The 23365-nt window shown below is 49.3% G+C and overlaps 2 protein-coding genes across 6 annotated transcripts in view; one reads left to right on the plus strand and one right to left on the minus strand.

Moving 5' to 3' along the window:
- Positions 1-23365, minus strand: part of LOC122385387 — a 116541-nt gene that overhangs the window by 87300 nt on the left and 5876 nt on the right. The gene's annotated exons all lie outside the window — the stretch shown is intronic.
- On the plus strand, positions 8376-15560 carry LOC122385388. Of its 3 annotated transcripts, none has more exons than XM_043373628.1 (2): positions 8376-11033; positions 15039-15560. In XM_043373628.1, the coding sequence occupies exons 1-2, from the start codon at positions 8505-8507 to the stop codon at positions 15063-15065; spliced, it is 2556 nt and encodes an 851-aa protein (XP_043229563.1). In that variant the 5' UTR covers positions 8376-8504; the 3' UTR covers positions 15066-15560. The 3 variants fall into 3 exon arrangements, with proteins under 3 accessions (XP_043229563.1, XP_043229564.1, XP_043229565.1); XM_043373629.1 differs by having other exon boundaries at positions 8376-10507; positions 14978-15560; XM_043373630.1 differs by having other exon boundaries at positions 8376-10351; positions 14919-15560.

The following is a 23365-nucleotide window of genomic DNA, read 5'->3' on the forward strand; positions in this document are numbered from 1 at the left end:
AAGTGCAAAGCTTATCCGATATAATAAAACGGTGTCCAAGGCCTTGGAAGAACTGTAAAACATATCCAGGAACGTATAAATTTATGATACAGGCCATGACCTTTCACCTTGCCTCCGGGGAGGACCGCTCAGGAATCCACATGCCGAACGAATCGAGGCCTCGCAGCGCGGCGGCAGACGAGGTGGATAAACCATTGCCGCCTGATCTTTCGAATACTTATGTTTCCAGAAGAAGGAGATGGGGGGAGGGCTGTTTTCAACACACTCACAATCCTTTCCTTATTAAGTTATAGCTTACCGAAAAGATGCAACACAACGGTGGCCGTCACGAGATGTAGCGAATCACCTCAGACAGCGGTTTTAAGTAAACCTTAAGCATTGGAATTCAGGCCAGTGACCCTGAAACATTATTTTATTTTTGCAGTGCATAAGCTGGAATGACGTGGGCAAAGTTAATTGCAAAGAAACGGTTTTAGTTTCAGAACATTTCTGAGGCTAATCGCGCCAAATAGTATACGTTATTGCAAAATGTCAAATAGAATGTTACGTGCTATCCAGATGATGGAATTTATACCGACACAAGAAGTCAAAAAGTGGCATCGTGAGTCATGTTGCATACCTATAAATCGATTCGTCAGCTCGGCTCGAGCTCAATAGTTCATTCGCGGATGATCGGTTCGTTTTTTTTTTTACAGTTTATGAGCCAGCAACCACCCTCCCAAGTCCCCCCTCCCCCAACAACAACAATTGTTGACAAATACTGTGATGGCCTAAAATGCCCTCAATTATGTTACGTATTTGGGGCTCTCAACTTTGATTTAATTCTTTTATGAATGGATGGTCGCATGAATGAACGAATGAAAAGCTCTACATCATTTGAGCGTCAGATGAAATCCATCCTAAAATTTGATCTACCAGTCTGCAACGGAAAGGTTTAAAAACGGCAGTGCAAGTTAAGTGCTGTTTCTAATCTATGCCGTTTTTTATCAAGTGTCTTATAGCTCCTCAATCTTGAGCCGCTTCTCTCACGATTCATTTTATATGATGCTTACATTATTCAAGAAGTTGCGGTTTTCGAGCTCGTTGGTCTTAAAAACTGCTATCGAAGTAACTTAAAGTGTTTCGGCACTTAAAAAACAATCGATATTTAAACCTCATCAATTTAGGCATTTTTTCAGCGTCTAACATGTAGCGGAGGCGCGTAGAAACATTACGTTGTTCGGCCCTTGATAATAGAGCCAGAGCTTCGCTGAAAAAGAAAAAAAGAGCGTGCTGCTCGTGACGAGAGAAATCCAATGATTTTAGGGTCCTGGTCATCGCTGACGAGAGAAAGCCAATTATCTTTACCTATGTCCTGGTCAATGTTGAGATCCTAGATCGACCTCCCAGATCAGGAGGTCGGTAACCCAAAAGCACGGAAAATTGGGTCCTGCTAGAATTTCTCCAAGTGAAGTTTGCTGAGACTTGGCTTGCTCCTGACTTCGAATTTTCACTTGCTTTGTTCAAAGATGATGTATCAAAGCATTTCGGGTAGGACGGGTCACGCCAGATCATCCATTAGGACTTAGGCGTTCCGCCGGCTATCCATAGAATGTTAATTAACCAGCACTGACAGCCTTGCAACATGTTGCATAGGCACTATACCTGATACCAAACTATGCCTAGTTTTCAAATGCTAAAATGGGTGCTAAATTTCAAACCAGCACTTCCTAAAAACCACGGTAAAAAGGCGTAAATTAAAGGAAGTTAACGGAGATCATTTCAAGTAAATGACCTTAACCTGAGTTTCACGTGACCTTGGCACCCACAACAATCAATGAGACAAACATTAAATAGTATATTTTACATGTTGTCACGCCCCTAATCACGAAACGACTATGGAAACACATAGAAGATGTGCGCTGACTTTCAATTGCTATTCTGGCCTGACATGATCTTGAGAAAAATAATCACAGGTCAAAGGTAATTTGGTTGAGGGATTTAAAATTCTCGGAGAAGATGCAAAAATGATAAGGACGACGAATAAAATGAAATAATTTTCCGGGAAGTTGTAAAATTGATTAACTCCAGGGCACCAAAGAATCGTCGCAATGCAATCCTTCGCTTTGCCGTGATTTCATATTGGTGAAAAACAGGGGGCGCGGTCTAACTTACCTCTACTTATATGTGTGGTGAGGGTTAATATTCATTTTATCTGTGCTGATGAATGTGCGACAATTTCCACATGAACTGAGACCAGTCCATATGAGTATGTTTTTCTCACGGACAATGACAATATAGAAGCAATGCGAATAAAACCAAACGTTTCGGACAATAACGTGCCTTCGTCAGTGGAAAAAATAAGTGTAGGTTTAACATCGATGAGAACTATATGCGGCACCGTCTCGGTCTGGCCAGCCGGGTTGCCGATAAAATACACAAATGTTTATAAGCTTCCATGATGTGCTTAAAAAAACTGCTGAAAATATAGGTATCTTAAAAAAATAAAGATAACTACTTCACCGATTTTATCGAAAGAAAACATCTATGCCTTTATAGTTACTTATTTCTTGCCACTGACTGAGGCATTTTTTGTGCGAAACGTCTGTTTTTATTCGTATTGTTATTACGGAGCGAGCGAAGCGAGCGGAGTCTTACGTAGAATAACGGAAATTTCTGAGTATGAGCGGCCGGCCGGCCGGCCGGCCGGCCGTGCGGACGCTTTTGCGAGGCTTATATCTCAGCAACCACTTGACCGATTTACACGCGGTAATTTTTATAGGGTAGCTTCATTCCTTCTACCAAGTATTGGACTATTCCCGATGCATGTGGGTGACCCCTTATGCACGTGCCACGTGCAAAACGAAGAGGTGTCAGTTTTGCAATTGTTGCAATATTTCGGTAACTACTTGGCCGATTGCGCTGAAAGTTGGCATGTAGGTAGGCACCCACTAGGCACTGCATATCCATGTGCCAGAGTTGGGGTGCCGCTGCACGTGCGCACGTGCAGAGGTCGTTTCCAGATCTCGAGAACGGCTGGACCGATTGCGCTCAAATTTGGTACACAGTTAGGGACCGGTTAGTAGGGTGCCGTGCAAAAGCCAGTCGGGACCCATTTTGCACGTGCGCACGTGCAGGGTGCCGCTCCCAGATCTCGAGAACGGCTGGGCCGATTGTGCTCAAATTTGGCACATCGCTAGAAACCGGTCAGTAGGGTGCCGTGCACAAGTCAGTTGGAGGTACCCCCTCGAAATTTCGCACGTGCAAGGCTCACCCTCTCGCTCGCTCCGTTAGTCGCCCCAAAAGGCGCTATACTGGTTGTATTGTCATTCCCTGTGAGAAAAAAGGATAACTCTTCAGTTAGTAACCATAAGAGCATAACGGCTTAATGTAACACTTCACTGTGTATACGAAACCTATAAGTCCCTAAAAATAATCCTACTTACAGCTTTTAAAAGATACAGCTTAGGCATACAATTTCTATTCTGCATTAAGATAATATTCATTTATCGCCACAGAATATGTTAAATTAGTGCTGCTGAAGTTCGCTTTCGAAGCGTCTCCTCCAGGCATTCCACAGCTCTCAAGTGCCATTTTGGATCACGGAACATGGCTGGGCGCGGGACAGGTCGTCTGCGAGCTTGGACGGACCACGTGACCACCTCCCCTCCCCCTCACTCCCGTCCCCTTCCCCAGCAGGGCGTCCGATCTAACCGCGCCCCAGGCAGTCGGCTCGGTCCGACCCTCACTGATCGAGCCACGGCCCGGTGCCGCCTGAGTTTGTGCCGGGTGCAAAACTGGAGCAGTAACTAGCGCCGGAACTAGTAATCAGCACGACCATCGTCAGATGGCAGGAGTGAATGGAATAAGCGGTTCCAGGTTTCAGAAGGAATGGGGCAGGAAAAAGCGCTGAAAACAATGTTTTGCTGATATAGCCATAAAAAGTTCACTGAATTAGGAGAGCAGCACATCAGTTTAAAGCCCTTCAGATGGTGGTTTCAATCAGCACACAATCATTTCTCAATTCGTCTCCAACGGTGTCACAGGCCAAGAATACGCTGAAATACTAGTGTGTACAGAAGCAACTGCGGGTCCCTGTACAACAGGAGCTGGCAAGGCTCCTGCATTGGTCTATCCGTCATGAGTGACACACCGGGGTAATGTGTCACGTTAGGGCAGAGCTGTGTTCTATGCCGGGTCTGGATTCGGGTCTTGATCGGCATCGGTGGGCACGGCCGCCCTGGCCGGACTGCCGGCGTCGCTTATGCTCGAAGGATTGGATAAATGGCGCTTGATTTATATGAGTAGGTACTCCGGCTAATGTCTCTACTCATGTCTCACTTCGTCACACTGTCAGGGTGGCCACTCTGTCATTCCCAGACATGTTATGTTTTCTTTCGACCCGCTAATCTAAGTTACACCTGGCGTCGATTCTGTTGCCCCAGCATCTGACATCAACGTATCTGAATGATGACATTGGTGAAGCATATGCTCGTCAAAGCCACCCGCAAACTTGGGCCGATGACTGTCGGGTCTCCTCCATATTCTGTCCTTGTGCATACTGCATTGCCAGCCACTGCTGTACGTATATCGTGAATTTTCGATTCTCGGGAAGTTGCCGTTTCGCCGTTGGAATAAAGTTGCGCGGCAGCATATTGGGGGTGCGAGCCACCGTCAAAAACTAACGTAAATTGTCAACAGCAACGCAAAGAGGTGTGTTATTGCTCAGAGTTTGCTTTTTGAAGAATTAACAAGTGATACGGCACGTGAAGAAGGCAGCTGTATTCTTGAAACGGATTGTTTCGAGGCAACTACCCGGAATCATTCATTCTTTTCTGAGCTCTGCTTGAGTTATTTTCTATACCATCGACACAGACCACCGTGGCAGACGCACCGATGCTGCACTGAAACTTTCCGCCCCGAAAACATGGGATAGCTCACCCCGATCGTGTGCAATAAGACCACGCACTTATAACTTCCCACCGCCCAGCCGGCCGCCCGGCAGATGTCGTGGCGCGCGGTGCCGATAAGGCGCTGCCGCCGCCGTGCGGCGTCGAACTCTCGCCCTTATTGACACCGGCCGGTCGGCGGGCGTAACATGGTCCTCTTTAAGCCGTTTGAGGAGCCCCTAACAGTTAATACTTTTCAGTAAAAAGGGCATCATTGGTCTCAGAAAAGAATACCGCACCACATGAGCCATGAGCCCATATACTTTTCCAAAATTCGTTTTTTTTTTAACAACCCTAGTGTAGAGGCTATCACCAGTCAGTCTGTGATACGTTATGACGTCACAGCTAAGCCCCGCCTCTGTGGTCTTGGCCTGCGGCGGTTTCGGGCCGGCGCGCGGTCACTCGCGCTGTGACGGGGAGCGGGGAAGGTCGAGCGGTGCCGAAAGCCGGCGGAGTTGTGCGTAACGTCTTATCTGACAGTGCCCAAAGAGCGACATGATGACGACATGATGACAGCAATGCTCAATACGCATTACTTGTACAATGCTGATATGTTCGCTGATATTTGTTTTATTTTTTTATAAGTTGCAAATGACGGGCAGGTGGCACATAACTGACAAGGTTAGAAAATATTCACCTGTATTAAAAGCCTATGGCGTTGCAGATAATGCGATAATGGGATGTCGGATGTCATCAAGTAGCTCCTGAATTGTACATCGCTCTGCACCCATCGACCAGCGCAATAATTAGCCAATTGCCTTCGCTTCACATCATAAGGCTCGCTCGTATTTCACCAAACAGATATCCTACATCGAAAATCGTATTTGTTAGGAATCGTTAACGTTTTTTCGAAGCATGTGTGAGTAGTAGAATGAGGAGTGATGGTCCTCTTGATCCCATATACCTACAAGAGTCAACAAGAGCCTAACATTTACTTGACGGTCTGCTGCAATTGATTCATAGCACGTGAAACGTCAGCGAAATTCATAGTCCTTTACAGATGGCAGGGGTGTCGTTTGTACAGAGGTCGTTGATGGGCACGGGTCAATGCCGCAGTCGTGGGCGGAGCCTGTCATATGACGTATGAAAGCCTCTATCCAGGATGGAAAAACAGTTAACATTACGAGTCAATGACAAGTGCCACAAATATTTAAGTGACAACAAAATGTATGGGAAGAAAAGTTTCGGCAGGTCTTGAAACGGCTATTTCCTAAATATGGTTGAAATTATTCCACGCATTTTAAAATAATCGCGAAAAATTAGGGTCTCAAGGCGTCTGGCGTTAACAGTAGTATCCTCTAGGAGTCTCAAAACTTGTATATCTCGGATTTCTCCTAGAGGTCACATGAGGTCAGGCCGATCGCGTGACGTCACCATTACAAGTCAATGGGGAAAATATGGAAACTGTAATTTTGACGCCGAGAATGATCTAAACCTAGCTCAAGCACATGGAATCGCAATTTCATGCAATTCTTGCAATGTCCAATGCTTCACTTTTGCATCTTTAACCTAGCGTGACGTCATTCATGACGTCACAAAGGTCACAAGTTTTTTCGTCAATAACTCCTGACAAAAATGAACTGGCAAGTCGGAAAAGTCGCCAATAGACTCGGGAAGACCTACCGAATCGAATGATATACGATATGACCTCCTCCGACCAAGTTCGTGACCTGAGTGCCTCTGACCTGGCTTTGACTCGATGTGAGCACCTTATGTTGACCCCACCCAAACAAAAGTGTACCATTTTGACGCACCGGAGCATGACAAACATGATGGTACTAAAATCGCGACTCTGCGCCGTTTTTTTTTTCGGCAAAGTTATTTTTCAAAACCCAAAATCGTATTTTGGCCCTCGGGGCACTTGACCTGACCCTCAGAGGCCACCAGTTGACCTGAGACTTTTTAACCGTGCATCAATCGCTGCGTCCCCGGTCCCGTAACGGCACACATGCTTGTTTTTCCCGCGAGGCTAGCTCAATTAGGGCGAGGGAGTCGTACCCACTCTCGCGGCGGGGGTGTAGGTATGTAAAAAAAAAAAAACTAAGAAGTCTGGTGATGATTGATGCAAGATTCTTACAGATAATGGTAGATGAAGGTAGGGCATCAGTTATTAAAGATAAGTGAAACAAATTTGCAGCCCTCAGTAGCATTGATTTATGCATTAAGAGTTATAAAACCATAGGCGGCGGAACGGGGAGGGCACCGGGGCACCGTGCCCCCTATAATTTTGGCATTTAAACTTTAGCCCTATGGGCGTTGCATGGAAAGAATCGGACCGAAAGTCGGCAGTGCCCCCTGTTGCGACTAGCCGACAATTTATCCGTGTTTTTATTTAGTGGTCCGTCATCTCAAGCCGGAGGTATTTCATCTGGAAAGCCGCGAGAAAATATGTGTTCAGCGATATTTAGTTGCAGTGAGAACGAGCGAATGTAAATCATGTAAAGGAAGAACGGCACTGATTTACCTGTTTGCATATACGTGAAATGCCATAGAATGAGTTAAGTGGTAAATGTGGCTTAATTTTGCTCGGAACAGTTTAAAACCTATTCAATCATGTAAACTAAAGCTGCAATGATCATGTAGTCGCTGTTGAACCGGCTCTGATGCTTTGGTGTTGAATGGAGTTAATAGAAACCGTCATTTTAACCCACATTTTTTCCCGAATGTCGGAACAGTTTTAAACTCCGTGCACTGTGCATTGTGCAATCAATTGGAAGACAGATACAAGACATGGACGAGACGAAAACGTTGAAATCCGTGCGTGGTAGAAGGCTGTGCAAGCTAACAAGAGTAAGGAGACGTGCATTGATTCTCATAGATAGTAAAGGCAGCCGAACTCAACTCGCCGAGACGCTCAAAGAACTTGATGTGGCTTTGGAAGAAATCGAAGAAGCAAACGGCAAGTATGTGGCCAGCCTCAAGGAGGAAGGCGAATTGCAGGCTGCCGAACTCTATATGAAGGATGTAAGAGAGCAGCATGAGGCTGCTGTGGTCCGCATTCAGGAGCACCTGGCAGGTAGGAAGGACGAAGCGCCTTCAGTGACTGCAGAGAGTCGCGTCTCATCTAAGGCTACTGACCCCGGCAGGGCGCGAATAACAGCACAGGTGAGGCAGCTGGAGCTCCAACAGCTTCGGCGACGACTGGAGCTGGAGAAGCAAGAACAGGATATGAGGAGAAGACGCCAGCTTCAGGAGGCTGAAGATGCGGAAGCATCTGCACGGCTGGAAGAGCGGCTGTTGAAGGACGCAGAGGGAGGTCTCAGCTGGGAGCGGAGGGACGACTTTGTCGGGGAGCCAGCTGTTCTGTGCCCAGTGGATTATGAGTGCCGCCCCGTGGAAGCAGAGTCAGTGTCTCAGTGTCCAGCTAATCAAGCTAGTTCAAGACCAGCCGATCCAGTGACAAGCAGCGACTCGCCTAACTCAGCTGTGCCTCGCTATCCTACGCCTGATGACAAGAGACGATGTTCTACTCCGGGTGTAGCAGAGACAGTGCCGCAGCGTCCAACTAGTCCTCCCAGACCAGCCCATTCAGTGGTAAGCAGTGATCCACCCGACCCGGTCGTGCTTTGCCGTCCCATGCCTGAGGATGCGAGACGGTACTCTACCCCGGGTGCAGCTGCTCCGGTGCAAGTTGCCCCTGTCTACCAGCCTGAGCATCTTTTCCATCGCAGCCTCCCCAGACTCACTCTGCCCACATTCGCCGGCGACACGAGCGAGTGGGTGAACTGGTTTGCTTTGTTCCGCACTTTGGTCCATGACCAGCCAGCTCTGACCCCCACGGAGAAAATGGCTCATTTGCAGGCCGCTGTCACTGGCTTGGCCCAGAGGACCATCGGAGGGATGCTGTATAGAGGGGAGCTGTATGAGGAGGCAGTTAGAGTACTAAAGGACAGATTCGGCCGAGATGATGACATCATCCACTCCAACCTCGACAGCATCTTCTCCTGTCCGGCACCTTCTCATCTCGATCCTGCCAGCCTGGAACAGTTTCAAGCCACAGTCCACTGCGCTGTAGTAGTGTTCCAGAGTCTGGGGCATGACGGTGACCTGTACAGTTATGAGAATTTGAGACGTGTGGTAGAGAAGCTACCGACTGAACTGAAGAGAGAGTGGGGTGAACATGTCTTAAACCTCGAACCAGAGAAGCCCAGCCTGCTCCATCTAGACTCTTGGCTGTGCAGACAGGTCAGGATCGCGCTGAACTTCGCGGCTGTTTCTCAACAGCATGGAGGGCGGTCAGCCGAAAAGAAGCGTGAAGCAAAGACGCAGGGAGCCAGTGGAGAACATGCTCTTCAGCGGACGGCTCTGGCGACTGAAGCACAGAACAGAGCCGGCAAGACTTGCATCTGCTGTGAAGCTGCCCATGACGTTACTGTATGCCCCGCATTCCTCAGCAAGTCAGTGGATGAGAGAGCTGCCTTTGTTGCTAGCTCAGGTGCCTGCTTCTTCTGTTTAAAGACAGGTCACGCCGTCAGAAAGTGCCGCTTTGCAAGGCGATGTGGCATCGAGGGTTGTGAAATGAGGCACCATCTGGTGTTGCACGGCAGCAGGAGGGTCGGTCTCGGTACAGAGGCCAGCCGGTCGGTGCCGAGCTCAGAGCCTGATGGCCAACGGGTGGTTGCTGCGTCGTCACTGCCTGTGGAACAGGTCACTACTCTTCTCCAGGTTGTGGAGGTCACCGTCGTCGGCCAGAACGGCAAGACCAGGAAGGTATGTGCGCTGCTAGACCCAGGATCACAAACTTCTCTCGTTGCAGAAGATGTCGTGGAAGAACTCGGACTCCAGGGGGAGCGCCAAACTTTGCGACTGAGAAATGTTGAAGGGAATGGCTCCCAGCAGCGCACGAGACGTCTGCAGTTAAATCTGCTGACTGAGGGAGAGGAAGTCTACTCTGTTTCAGTGCCAGAAGCCTTCTCAGTAAAGGAGATCAATCTTACTGTGCCGCATTATCCTGCAAAACAGTGGCGGCATGTGCATGATCTGAAGCTGCCGGACTGCCGTGGGCGCAAGGTGGAACTCCTACTCGGAGCCAACGTGATTGAGGCGGTCCTACAGCTAGAAGTGAGAACCGGCAGCCCCGGTGACCCTGTCGCGATCAGAACTGTGTTCGGTTGGACACTGACAGGCTCTGTAGCTGGACTCGTTCCCGGACAGATGCGTGATGTTATGCTGATTCATCACTCATCTGAGGAGTCCCAGTTGTGCGCAGCGATAAGCGACTGGTGGACGACTGAGTCGTTTGGGAGCATGTTTGAAGGCCAGGCGTCTTATTCTCAGAAGGACACTCGAGCCCAGACTATGCTCGATAGCACCACGAAGCTGCAAGATGGTCGCTACGAAGTAGGACTCCTCTGGAAACAAGAAGACACGAAGATGCCTGACAATCGCAAGATGGCAGAGAGGCGACTGGAGTCGCTGGAGAGGAGCCTGTCGCGGGATCCTACGAGAGCAGCAGCGTACGAAGAAGCTCTGATGGGCTATGTCGCAAAGAATCACGCTCGCAAGGTCTCCTCGGAAGAACTGTTGAAGAACAGAGACAAGAGATGGCTGCTACCGCACCATGCGGTGGTCAGCGCAAACAAGACCAAAGTGCGAGTTGTGTTCGACGCAGCGGCCCAGTTCTCTGGCGTATCTCTCAACGATGTCTTGTTAACCGGCCCAGACCTCCTCCGGAACTTGGTTGGTGTCCTGTTGCGCTTCAGGGAGGAACGAGTAGCTCTAGTCGCAGACATAGAACAGATGTTCCACCAAGTTCGAGTGGTTGAAGAGGACCAGCCGGCTCTGAGTTTCCTCTGGCGAAACCTGGACCAAAGCAAGCCTCCTGATGTCTACCAGATGACGGTCGTGATTTTTGGAGCAAAATGTAGCCCGACCTTGGCAAATCACGCTCTTCTGAGAACAGCTGCTGATCACGAAACGGATTTGCCTGAGTCAAAGGCTGCTGCTGACGCCGTGAGAAACAATTTTTATATGGATGATCTGCTGACATCGGTGAAAGACGTCTCGACAGCAAAGACTCTGCAGTCGGAGGTGACTAAGCTGGTCGCTAAGGGTGGATTCCGATTAGCGAAGTGGTGCAGCAACAGTGAAGAGGTGCTGCGAGAGATTCCAAGTGAAGATCGAGGTGCTGCAAGTCTTGACATCGGCTCTCTCGGCCAGAGCACCCAGCGTGCTCTTGGTTGTGTCTGGAATCCAGCAAGTGATGTCATGGCAGTCCAAGTGTCTGCTGCAGATGTTCCGGCGACAAAACGAGGGGTGCTGCGCAAGTTGTCGATGGTCTTCGACCCGCTGGGCATCGTGACTCCCTTTGTCTTGAGAGCAAAGCTTCTTGTCCAGCACCTATGGAAGCTGCAACTGGACTGGGACCAGGAACTGAGTGGAGAAGAGTTGAACGCTTGGCAGGCATGGTTGATGGAAATTCCTCACCTCGAAGATATCCAGATATCCCGATGTTACAAAGCCAGCTTTGCGCAGGATAGTCAAGTGATGCGCCGGGAACTCCACATCTTCTGCGATGCGTCTGAGCGAGCCTTTGGAGCCGTGGCATACCTCAGAATGTCGTGTACTGATGGCAAGCACATCACCTCCTTCCTCATGTCCCGGACTCGGCTGGCGCCCTTGAAGCAACTAACTATAGTTCGGCTCGAGCTACAAGCGGCCGTGCTGGGGGTGCGGCTCGCCAACTTCATCACACGGGAGCTGGCTACTGGTGTTGATGAAACTCTACTATGGACAGACAGTACCGTCGTACTTCGGTTTCTGAAAAATGAAAGCCGACGTTTTCATACTTTCGTCGCCAACCGGATCTCAGAGATTCATGAGTCCTCTGAAACAAGTCAGTGGCGGCATGTGCCGGGTGAGATAAATCCCGCAGACGTGTGCTCTCGTGGCCTGTCTGGCTCACAGCTCAAAACGTGCACCCTGTGGTGGTCGGGACCAGCATTCCTGACTGAAGATCGCAAGAGATGGCCTTCTGAGGAAGAAGTCGCGGCCACCTTGACCGCAGCAGATGAGGAGGTGAAGGCTCCACGTGAAGTCTTCTTTGCGGCGCACCACAGCGATGGACCATTGCTAGACCCAGCTCGACACTCATCGTGGGTGAAGTACAAGCGTACCGTGGCATGGGTTCTTCGCTTCACCAAGAACGCCAAACAAAGTAAGGGAAGCGGCATGCGAGTCAGTGGGCCTTTAACCCGCGCGGGGCTGGGGTCTCCAGCCGAACGCGCGGGGCTGGGGGGGGTAAATTTTACCCCCCCCCCCCTGTTATCTCCCGAACTAATGGTCCGATTTGGAAAATACAAACGCCAATCGAAAGCTCTCATCACGAACTACTAAAAACATGTACTTAATTTAAAGTTTGAGGTCAAGGTCAAGGTCAGGTCAAGGGTACAAATTGCAAGTTTCTACAGTATGGGCCTTGCACCGTAGTTGCCGAAGAATGGAGTCATGGACTGAGACTGATCGCCCAAAACGTGTTCTTAGGCTACCAAGACAATATTCGTTGCATACAATATCATTCAGAGGTCAAGGTCAAGGTCAGGTCAGGTCAGGTCAGGTCACCAAAAAACAAAATATAGAAAAGGGCATGTGCGACACATGTATTATGGGTCATTTTACTCATAGAATTCAATAGGCACACTCAATAAGTGATATGGACCACCTCTGGATGAATTTCAGGTCGAGGGCAGGTCAAGGTCAGGTCAAGTGAGGTCAAATTTTGAAGTTGGTTGTTAAGGCCTAAAAAGGTGTCTGTCTGATGCAGTTTTTCACGGCAAATCGAATGGTGCTATTTTTATTTCCGTCCGAGGTCTAGAACGTCCAAAAAAGTCATTTTTCAAAAAATTTGTGTGTCGTGACGTCATAAAATTTTGAATAACTCCCACATTTTTGAACCGATTCTTCTAAAATTTGGTATGCAGGTGCACATAGACCACTTCTCTGACATATATTCCGGTTTTTTCGATAGACTCAAAAGTTTGGATTTTATAATGATTTTCCCAAAAGTCAGTTTTTTGAAAAAATTTAGGCCAAAATCCAAAATTTTCAAAAAACCGAGATAGCCATTTGATAGACAAAGTAAAATTACGTATAACCTTTTTTGTTACGTCTTGATTCCTTTAAAAATGAAGATGTTAGCGGCGTTTGAACTTTTGCCGTTTTTGAGGCGAAAATGGCGAACATGACGTCACTAAAACGTCAATTTCTCAAAAAAATTTCCAACGGATTTCGCTCAAATATTCAGGGAACATGTCAAATTGATGTAAGAAAAGGTACTGAAAGTTTGGCGGCGCTGCGCGCCGCCGTTTTTGAGATATCGCAAAAATTCGCGAGGGGGTAAAATTTACCCCCCCCCCAGCCCCGCGCGGGTTAACTGCCGAAGAACTCAAATCCGCCGAGATGTTTGTTCTGAAAGAAGCTCAGAAGTCCGCATATCCCGCCGAACTGCAAGCTGCTGCTAGCAAATCTAGACTGCCGACAGAAAGCATCTTACATCAGCTCTCCCCGTACGTAGACGAACAAGGCCTGCTGAGAGCCCGAGGGCGGCTTCGTAACGCGCCGGTGCCAGAAACCTGTCGCCATCCAGTCCTGCTTGGTAAGGACGAAGACATCATCCGACTAATTGTGACTGATGTACACCAGCGCGTCATGCACTCTGGTCTGGAACACACACTCAGTGAGTTGAGACTCCAATACTGGATACCGAAGGCGAGATCAACTGTGCGGAAGATGCTACACCGATGCGCATTCTGCAGAAACAGAAGAGCGCAGCCTCAGACGCCAATGATGGCAGACCTGCCGGCGAGTCGATTCGACATGACGAAGCCGTTTGCATGCGTCGGACTCGACTTCTGTGGGCCGCTGACGGTTCGCAAGTTTCGTAAGACTGAGAAACGATACATCCTGCTGATCACGTGCCTCGCGACTCGGGCCTTGCATCTGGAACTCGTCAGCTCCATGGACACAGACGGCTTTCTCATGGCGTTTAGGCGCTTCGTCGCCCGCCGCGGACGGCCACGTGTCGTCTGGTCTGATAACGGATCCAACCTAGTGGCAGGAGAGAAGGAGCTCTGAGCTCCTTCTCCAGTGGCGGATCCTCCAGTGGCGGATCCAGGGGGGGCTGCGGGGGCTGGCAGCCCCCACCCAAGGAAAACTGGCGCCACTGCGCCGAAGGCGCAGTGGCGCCAATTTTCAATTCGCAACTCATCGGAGTGCCGCATACTAGGACTAGGATGCAAAAATCAGTCGAATAACGTCGTTTCAGTACGCTCCGCACCGATATTTCCAATCGTGTGGTGTCACTGTACATACTGATCCTGGGCGCCTCTTGTCAGGGCCACTGGGCGCCAATATTTCAGCGCCAATACGATGCGACTATGGCGCCCATCCGGGGCGTGGCGCCCAATTATGACCTGCAGCCCCTCCCCAGTGAAAATCCTGGATCCGCCACTGGGAGCTCAAGGTCTGTTTGGATGAATGGAACCAGGAGAAGATCGTCGATGAACTCAGCCAAAGACAGATTGACTGGCGGTTCAACCCACCTAACGCAAGCCACAAGGGAGGAGTGTGGGAGCGACTACTATCCTCGGTCAAGCGTGCTCTGCGGGTCGTGCTCGGAAACCAGTGCGTCTCAGAAGAAGTGTTGTGTACTGCACTGACGGAGATTGAGTTTGTACTCAATAGCCGTCCGCTGACCTATGTCAGCACGGACATTGGTGACCCGGAGCCCCTCACTCCGAACCACTTCGTCTTGGGCTACCCGGAGGCCGCCTTCCCGCCTGGCATCTTCGCTGAAAGTGATGTCCTCGGCCGTGGAAAGTGGCGGCAGTCCCAAGCACTCGCCGATCAGCTATGGCGAAGGTGGCAGAAAGAATACCTACCACTGCTGATTCAACGGAAGAAGTGGGTGCGTGAAACCCGAGATCTACAAGTTGGTGATGTCGTCCTCATGGTGGATCAAGAGTCGCCCAGAGGTTACTGGCCGCTGGCGAGGATCACAGAAGTAACCACAAGCGATGATGGTCGAGTGCGCTCAGTGTCGCTGCAGACGGCAAGAGGATCCGTCTACCGTCGTCCGGCAAACAAAGTTTGCTTCTTGGAAAGTTGTGAGAGATCCCAGTGAAGCGGGAGTGGAGCTGAGCTGAAAGCTTGAGCGCTCGGGCAGTAAGTTGGAGGATGTGCATGCTGCAAATCAATGGACTAAAGGGCAGTGTTCGTGTCATGTCATATAGGCCAGTAGTCGCACGTATTATTGGTGTTCTACCCAGTAGAACACTGGGGGGAGTGTTGCGACTAGCCGACAATTTATCCGTGTTTTTATTTAGTGGTCCGTCATCTCAAGCCGGAGGTATTTCATCTGGAAAGCCGCGAGAAAATATGTGTTCAGCGATATTTAGTTGCAGTGAGAACGAGCGAATGTAAATCATGTAAAGGAAGAACGGCACTGATTTACCTGTTTGCATATACGTGAAATGCCATAGAATGAGTTAAGTGGTAAATGTGGCTTAATTTTGCTCGGAACAGTTTAAAACCTATTCAATCATGTAAACTAAAGCTGCAATGATCATGTAGTCGCTGTTGAACCGGCTCTGATGCTTTGGTGTTGAATGGAGTTAATAGAAACCGTCATTTTAACCCACATTTTTTCCCGAATGTCGGAACACCCCCCCCCCCCTATTGAAGGTGTTCCGCCGCTACTGTATAGAACAACTGTAAGCTGCAGGCTCAGCTCTTCAGTTTCTACCTATGCCTGCAAACACAATAAAATCAATGGAAGAGTAATAATAGATTAATTGCATTTTATTGATGCTATTCAAGTATCAATGGTAACTATGTCACCGATGATTCAATATTATTTGCACGGTATCATTTACCACCATGCGTCTAAATATTTAGTATCTAAAATAATGCAGTAAAATAAGCTGCGCCACGTCTGTCGACAAAATCTGGTGCCAACTCAAGGTCACACGGAAAATGTGGTCACATGACCAATGTCCGGCAGCTGGGATTTATAATATAGATTATTTCACAATTATTTATATCACGCGAATTTGCTTGGTACATCCAATCCGGCTCGACTTTCCGGTTTTCCGGTTATAGCGACTTTTTGGACATCTAGTGACAATTTCAACATTTTGGTGCCGGTCCGGCAGACGGAATTTTTCCGGACCGAAAAACCGGTGTGAACCCGGCTTAACAAATCGTAGATCGATGCCTCCTTTTTTGGCGAAGTTGTAGCGAAAAAGCTAGTCAAAACTGATGAAGTCAATTTTTTAACTAAATTCTTAACAATTCTAGAGCACGTAGCGCAAAACAAAGACCACCATTAGACTCCCCGGGACGAGCTGCATCGAATCGATACCCATTTTATGCAAAAATATAAAATAAGAAATTTGACCTAATTTGACCTGATCTTTACCTGATATTCACCAGAACATAACCCTTATTGGCCCCAAGGGTTGCCTGACCCGCATAATCGCATTTGTCATGTAAAATGGACCAGAAAACATCCATCAGATAATAGTTATCTTCATATTGTGACCCTCAGTGACCTGACCTCTGTGACCTGACCTGGTATCAGTGACCCCAAATAGCAAGATATGTGTTTGACGAACAATTCCCCATCGATAATTGTCATTCATCGATTGTCATTCATCGATTCCTTATCGATGAATGACATGCATTCTACTCGATTTTACAACACATTTCTTGAAATGCCTGTAAACGGTGAAAATTCGTCATTTGACCTGAACTGTGACGTCATCAGTTTGACCGAGGTCAATGAAATTAAGCCAAAAGGTATTTCTGCGTTGGGGCCATCCAACACCGTTTGCTGCTTGTCGTTATTTTGCGTGATCTCGAGATCTTAAGGGGGGGCCAAATGCTCCCCCCCCCCCAATGGGACCGATGCTCGGGAGACCCTAACGGGGCGCGGGTTAAATGACAGAACTGTTCCCAAGAAATAACATTACAGTCTTCTCCCGGCCTCGGCTAAAACTTTGGACGACTACCTATGAATCGGCAGTGGCACGCTGCCGGCTCACCCGCCCGCTGGCTACGGGTGGCCTTGACCGTTCAGTGCCGATTGGCCAACGGCCGAGGTCGTGCGCTGCACACTGGGCCGATCGCCAGGTCTAGCACGACATGGGTAAAAAAAAAAAATGGAGCTTTGTGGATGTGCAATGAAACCTATACCAATTTGTTCAAAAATGATCATACTACATTGCTGTGGTCTTTGTTTTCCAACACAATTGCTATTTCATGGCGAAAACTCAGCTTAAACACGAAATTCGGAATCGTTTGGACCGAACTCGTCCCCCGCACTCTTCGACAACGTATCTTTGATCCACGAAAACAATCACAATTTGAGGAGGAATTCCACATTTATATACATCAAACGATAGCTCCGGGTCTGCAGAACACACATAACCACATGAGAATGGCGAACTCTTACTTGGTTATGATGTATTGGCACCGCAAAGATTTAAAGACGAAAATATAATTTCACATAATTGATGTCACACACAAATAGACTTTTAAAAAAAGTACCGCAGAGTGCCGCTTCGAAAATCTCGCTACATGTCAATGATTCATTGCACTACAAGATCCAACAGTCATTTTTTGCGACTTTTTGCGACTTTGGATGTAGCAGCCAAACATCAACCCGCGCCGGACCGGCGCGGTGCTTGGCGTCAAACGCGCCGGGCCGGGAGGTGTTGATTGAACACTCCCCTTCTAACTCGGCTCTTGGGCCACATAGCGACACGTAGTAAGTGGCATTCGAAAGAGCGCCCGAAATTCCAGATGGAGTAATTAGTCATTTTTAGGTCAGGTCAAAGGTCACGTCACCACAGGTCATCGAAGGTAAAATGTTGCATATATCAAAATTTCTCGAAAACCGGCCCTTACCTCGGGGACCAATAGAGCTACATCGTCGCAGAAAAGTGCATTCAATTGCTCTTTTAGCGGTCTTTCTGAAATAAGCCCTCAGATTTGGCTTAACCCTCGCCCCTTGTGGTGTTTTTCCAGCCGCGAACGTATAGAAGGGGTCCGTTGGACCCCCCCCCCCCCCCGCCGTTTCGCCCCTGATCGAGCTAGAGCTTCGCGGAAAAGACGAGCGTGTTACCCGTGACAAGAGGAAGCTGATGATACCCAATTGTAAGGTCCTAGGTCATCGGTTGACCTTCCAGGTCAGGTCAATGACTCAAAAGTCGGGAAAATCGGGACCTGTTAGAACATCGTAAAGGGTGGCTGCTATGGGTTTTTTGGGTGCTGATCACGAATATAATGGTATTTACGATCATAGATGATGTCTTCATACATTTAGGCCAGGTCGGGTCAGGTCAGGTCAGTTCAACCAGCAAGGGTTTTGCCGGGTATTTGCAGTAGGTGGTAACCGCCTCTGACAGCTTTGTAACATGTTACGAAGGCACCAAAGCTACATAGTAAATGTTCAAATGGTTGCTAGATTCGAATTCAGCTCCAAAAACTAGCCTAGAAACATGTAAAACTCGAAAAAGTGAACCAAGGTCATCAAAGGTCAATGACCTTACCTGACCTTCTGGTGACCTTGACACCCACCCTAATGCATGGGAGCAACATAATATCCCATGTTTGAACGCCTTAAACCAAGAAAAGACTGCAAACCCGCGGCTAATGCGAGCCGACATACGCTGAATCGCGATTTCGGCCAAACATGGTCTCGAAAGAAGGTCACAGGTCAAAGATCATTAAGGTCAGGGTCATGAAATTTTCAGGTTAGCTGTAAAAGTAGTTATCGCGAGGGTACTGAAAGTTTCGTTGCGATCGGCCGCTTTTTACGCGAATTACTCGCGAAAAACCAAGGGTTCCGTTCGAAGATTCAGGCCCTGTCGCGCTAGAATGGGATATCGGCCCACTGTGCGCTGGTCAGCACGCAGAGGACGGGACGCGGTACTGCACGCTGTGAGTGACCTCTGACCTTTCCCCGTCCCATGACCGCATGCCGTGTCGCCGGCCCAGACGATAGAAACCGGCTTTAGCCTCTACGCAGGTTGCCACTCTAACCCCTCCCTCCCCACTTTACTATGTGCCGTAGTACGCGCTCGCGAGTAACTCAAACTGGGCGGAGCAAATGGTCACCGATACAGAGGTGGAACTGGTTGCCCTCCCGCCCGCCGAGCGACCTACCGCTAAAACCCGCGAGACCTGTATGTACGAGTGGTGTAGACATAGAGGTCATAGGTGCTTCGAAAAGTTAAGACTATGCGAGTCTTTTTGTCGGTGACGTTTTAAACTTGTCCCACATTTCAGGCGTGGCATTAGCCGTTTTCACGACGGCCATACACATTTGGTGCACATTTGGTGCAGATTAGGTGCAGCTTTGGTCAAATTAGGTTCAGTGTATCTCTTAGATCAGGGGTCGGCAAATGGTGGGGCATGCCCCCTTCGGGGGTAATGGAGCCCTTTCGGTTGGGGGTAATGAGGGATTCTCAGAAAACCTATCTTTTTAGAGTTAGTGGCTCCATTGATGGAACCATCGTGACGGCCGTGGTCACGCTTTTGCGACGCCGCTTATATCTCAGCAACCACTTGACCGATTTACATGCGGTAATTTTTGTAGGGTAGTTTCATTCCTTCTACCAAGTATTGGACTATTCCCGATGCATGTGGGTGACCCCTTATGCACGTGCCACGCAGGCGCGCACACAGGATTTTTGAATGGGGGGGGGGGTGGCACGACCTTCGAACTGGGCCCCCCATGCCGAAGGGCCCCCCCCCAAAAAAATACGGCCCACGGGGTTATATTTCGGTTGGTTTGAAGCTTGAGCTTTTGTCAATGCATGGTAAAACAATTATTTCGGAACCATTGATTAAGTTCAGCGTTATGAGGAAAATCATTGTTAATACTGTATGAGTCATTTTGTATGAGTCATCGCTTTTGTATTGTATTTTTGCCATTACAGTTTACTTAAAGGATTGAGGATAAGGTCAAATGACTCATACAGTATTTCGGAACCAGCTTAATCTTCAAAACATTTAAATTTTTACGCTAGCATGTTTTTTCTCAAATGCGACTCAGAGCCGGTACATATACCTAATCATCTAATTTATTACGTAAAATATTTCATTAATAAACATTTTTGCAAGTCCCTCAGAAATCAGCCCCGGGCAGCGACTATTAACTGCCGACCGTCCCCGGGTGGCTGGAAGCAGGGGCCGGTCACTGTTTGGCCCGGATGTGTAGGAGCGGGAGCAGCACTCCTTTTTCACGTATATTCGCATATTTTTTTAGGCACATCGACATGAAATGTCATTACCTATACATTATATCTGATACGATGCGGGATCACAGACTAGGGATCCAGCTTAAAACTTATATTTAATGTTTAACCGATGAATCAAATCAACAGGACTATGTACGATGAATGTCGAACACGTACCCAGAATTTCGCCCAAGAGAGGGTCACCTGCTGGTCACCTGACCCCGGGCCCGCGAGTCAGCCGGGGGCCCGGAGTCAGCTCAGGCAAGGATGTATCCAGGACCTTTCGATAGGAGGAGAGAGGTACGGTGGGCCCAGTCTCACTGGCAGACGGGTCTCTTTAAAAACGGTCTTTGCATGAGAAAATGTGGAAAATTGGCAAGTAAAAGTATCATTTATGCCCGAGGAGTGTGCCTAATGTACACTAATGCCTAATGTACAGGTCTCGCGAGATTAAGCGGTAGGTTTTGCACTTTTACATTTCCGGTTATATCTCAGAAACTAATCGATCTACGATGAAGCCATTTTACACGATCATGGCCGGCTTGTTACCCAACAAGTCGATCGCATCTTCAACACTTAAAAGCTTAAGACGACGAAGATATAGCCTGAAGTACACTAAATTTTCTAGGTGCAAGACCTACCGCTAAAACCCGCGAGACCTGTACATGGTATTTTACGAGCGAGCGAAGCGAGCGAGCTCCTCAGAGTCACCGGTGTGTGGCGCGCTCAGAGGTGCCAGTGAAAGGCCGTCAGATGCGCTGGTGTTGGGTCCTCACAGGCGCCGTTGCGGGGTCTTAGGGCTTAGAGACACTGGTGGGGCCATCATTGGCATGTGTGTGGCCCTGCAAAATGGCCTGCAAGTGGAAAGTGGCCCTTCATAGGCTGACAAGGACACTCAGAGGCTAGTAAGAGGCCCTCAGAGTCACTGGTAAGTGGCCCTCAGAGGCGCCGGTGTGGGGACTCTCAGAGCCGCCGATGTAGGCCCTTAAGATGCGCTGGTGGGGGGTCCCTTGCAGGTGGCGCGAGGGGCCTCGCAGTTGCCGTTGTGGGTGTCTTTAGAAACTCTGGTGTGGACCGTGTGTCTATCACATACGGATGTGGAGCCATAGCAGCCAATCCCTCGTTGGCCGTTACTAGGGCCCTGGGCGGCCGGCGAGGTCTCTCAGAAACCGGCATTGGGCCTTTACGAAGATAATTGTGGCTCCATAGGAGCCAATAACGTGCCCCCACAAGCCTTGTGGTGTCCTTCCGAGTTGAAGTGCGGCCAGCGCGAACCCTCTGCTACCAACTGGCGCCACAGGGCCCCTCGGTTTCGAAGAAACCCTAAACCCGAGAACGGGCACGTACCCCCTCGCTCCCTTGCTATGTCACTGAATCCAAGTGATCAGGGACCCTTTAGGTAATCAGGGGCAATTCAGATGACCAGGGGTTTTCAATTGATCAAGGGTCCACCAGGTGACCATGGGCCCCTCTGGTAACCAGGCCTTAAGGGGCCCTCAGATGACCTCAATGGGCTCTCAGATGGCCTTAAAGGGCCCTCAGATGGCCTCAAGTAATCAGGGACCCCATCAATAACCAGTGCCCCTCAGTAAACGGGGGCCACTCAGGTAACTGTAGGAGTCCCGCAGATAACCAGGGGCGGCAAGGTTTCTTATGTCCGTTTTTGACAAGGCTCTTATTGACTCAGGTGCGAGCCCTTTGCCATCAGCAGAGGGCCCTTTCAAGCCTTTTGAGGGCCGTTTAACGTCTCTTGAGTTCCCATTGAGGCCTTCTAAGGGCCCTTTGAGCAGTCGAGGGGTCTTTGAGGCCTTTTGAGGGCCTCTTGACGTCAGCTGAGGACCGTTGGACGCCAGCTGAGGACCGTTTTTGGGCCTTCTGATGGCCATTAGACGCCGCCAATGGATGACCCTCTGACACCAACTGGGGCCCTCTGACACCAGCTAAGGGCCCTTTAAGTTTGACGCTAGCTCAGGGCCCTCTGACATCAGCGCGGGCCCTCTGACGCTAGCTCAAGACCCTTTGACGCTCTTTACCGCCTTCTGAGGGCTCCTTGAGGCTTTTTGAGGGCCGCTTGACGCCAACTGAGGACCGCTGGACTCCAGCTGAGGACCGTTTGAGGCCTTCTGATGGCCATTTGGCGCCAGCTGAGGGCCATCTGGCACCAGCTGGCGTTTGACGTTAGCTAAGGGCCCTTTGAGGCCATCTGAGGGTCCTTTAAGGCCATCTGAGAGCCCTTTGAGGTCATCTGAGGGCCCCTTGAGGCCATCTGGGCCCTTCGAGGCCATCTGAGGGCCCTTTGACACCATCTAAGGGCCCTTTGATTTGACATCAGATGAGGGCCCTATGACGCTAACTGAGGGCCCTTTGAGGTCATCTGAGGGCCCTTCGAGGCCATCTGAGGGCCTTTTGAGACCATCTGAGGGCCCTTCAAGGCCATTTGAGGGCCCTTTGTACACGGTCTTCGGTGGTCTAAGGATTAGTTAGAGGCCCATTTGAGGCGGCCTTCGGCCGCCTCAAATGGGCCCTATTCCTTCGAGCTGGGCCCCCCAACTCGAATGGGGGGCACGGGCCCGTGTGCCCCCCCCCTTGTGTGCGCCCTTGGTGCCACGTGCAAAGCGAAGAGGTGTCAGTTTTGTAACAATTGCAATATCTCGGTAATTACTGGGCCAATTGCGCTGAAACTTGGCATATAGGTAGGCACCGACTAGGCAATGCATTTGCATGTGCCACAGCTGGGGTGCTGCTGCACGTGCGCACGTGCAGGGGTCGATTCCAGATCTCGAGAATGGCTGGACCGATCGCGCTCAAATTTGGTACGCGGTTAGGGACCGGTTAGTAGGGTGCCGTGCAAAAGTCAGTTGGGACCCATTTTGCACGTGCGCACGTGCAGGGTGCCGCATCCAGATCTCGAGAACGGCTGGGCCGATTGTGCTCAAATTTGGCACATCGCTAGAGACCGGTTAGTAGGGTGCTATAGTTCGTTTTTCTTAAGTTCGACCCTCACTGTAAACATCTTTTTGGAAACAGCACGAGAATTGCTAGCTGAATTACTGAGAAAACTGGTTAGCGCACTTTGTACTGGAGATATGAATGAATATTTTCAAAATAAGTTTCTTACACCAATGATATACTGTTACGCTAAACGCCGTTCGATTTATTAATTAAATTACTTATACTTCCTGACAATTCCTCGAT

Source organism: Amphibalanus amphitrite, unplaced genomic scaffold, assembly GCF_019059575.1.
Source record: "Amphibalanus amphitrite isolate SeventyFive unplaced genomic scaffold, NRLGWU_Aamphi_draft 000217F_arrow, whole genome shotgun sequence".
Taxonomy (NCBI): domain Eukaryota; kingdom Metazoa; phylum Arthropoda; class Thecostraca; order Balanomorpha; family Balanidae; genus Amphibalanus; species Amphibalanus amphitrite.

Bases quoted from the DNA above. Each gene is read 5' to 3' on its own strand.
- LOC122385388 (XM_043373628.1), top strand. From the start codon at position 8,505: ATGCCTGAGGATGCGAGACGGTACTCTACCCCGGGTGCAGCTGCTCCG. The intron at 11,034-15,038 runs ATTCCAAGTGAA...AAGTTGTGAGAG, and splicing joins GTGAAGAGGTGCTGCGAGAG to ATCCCAGTGAAGCGGGAGTG.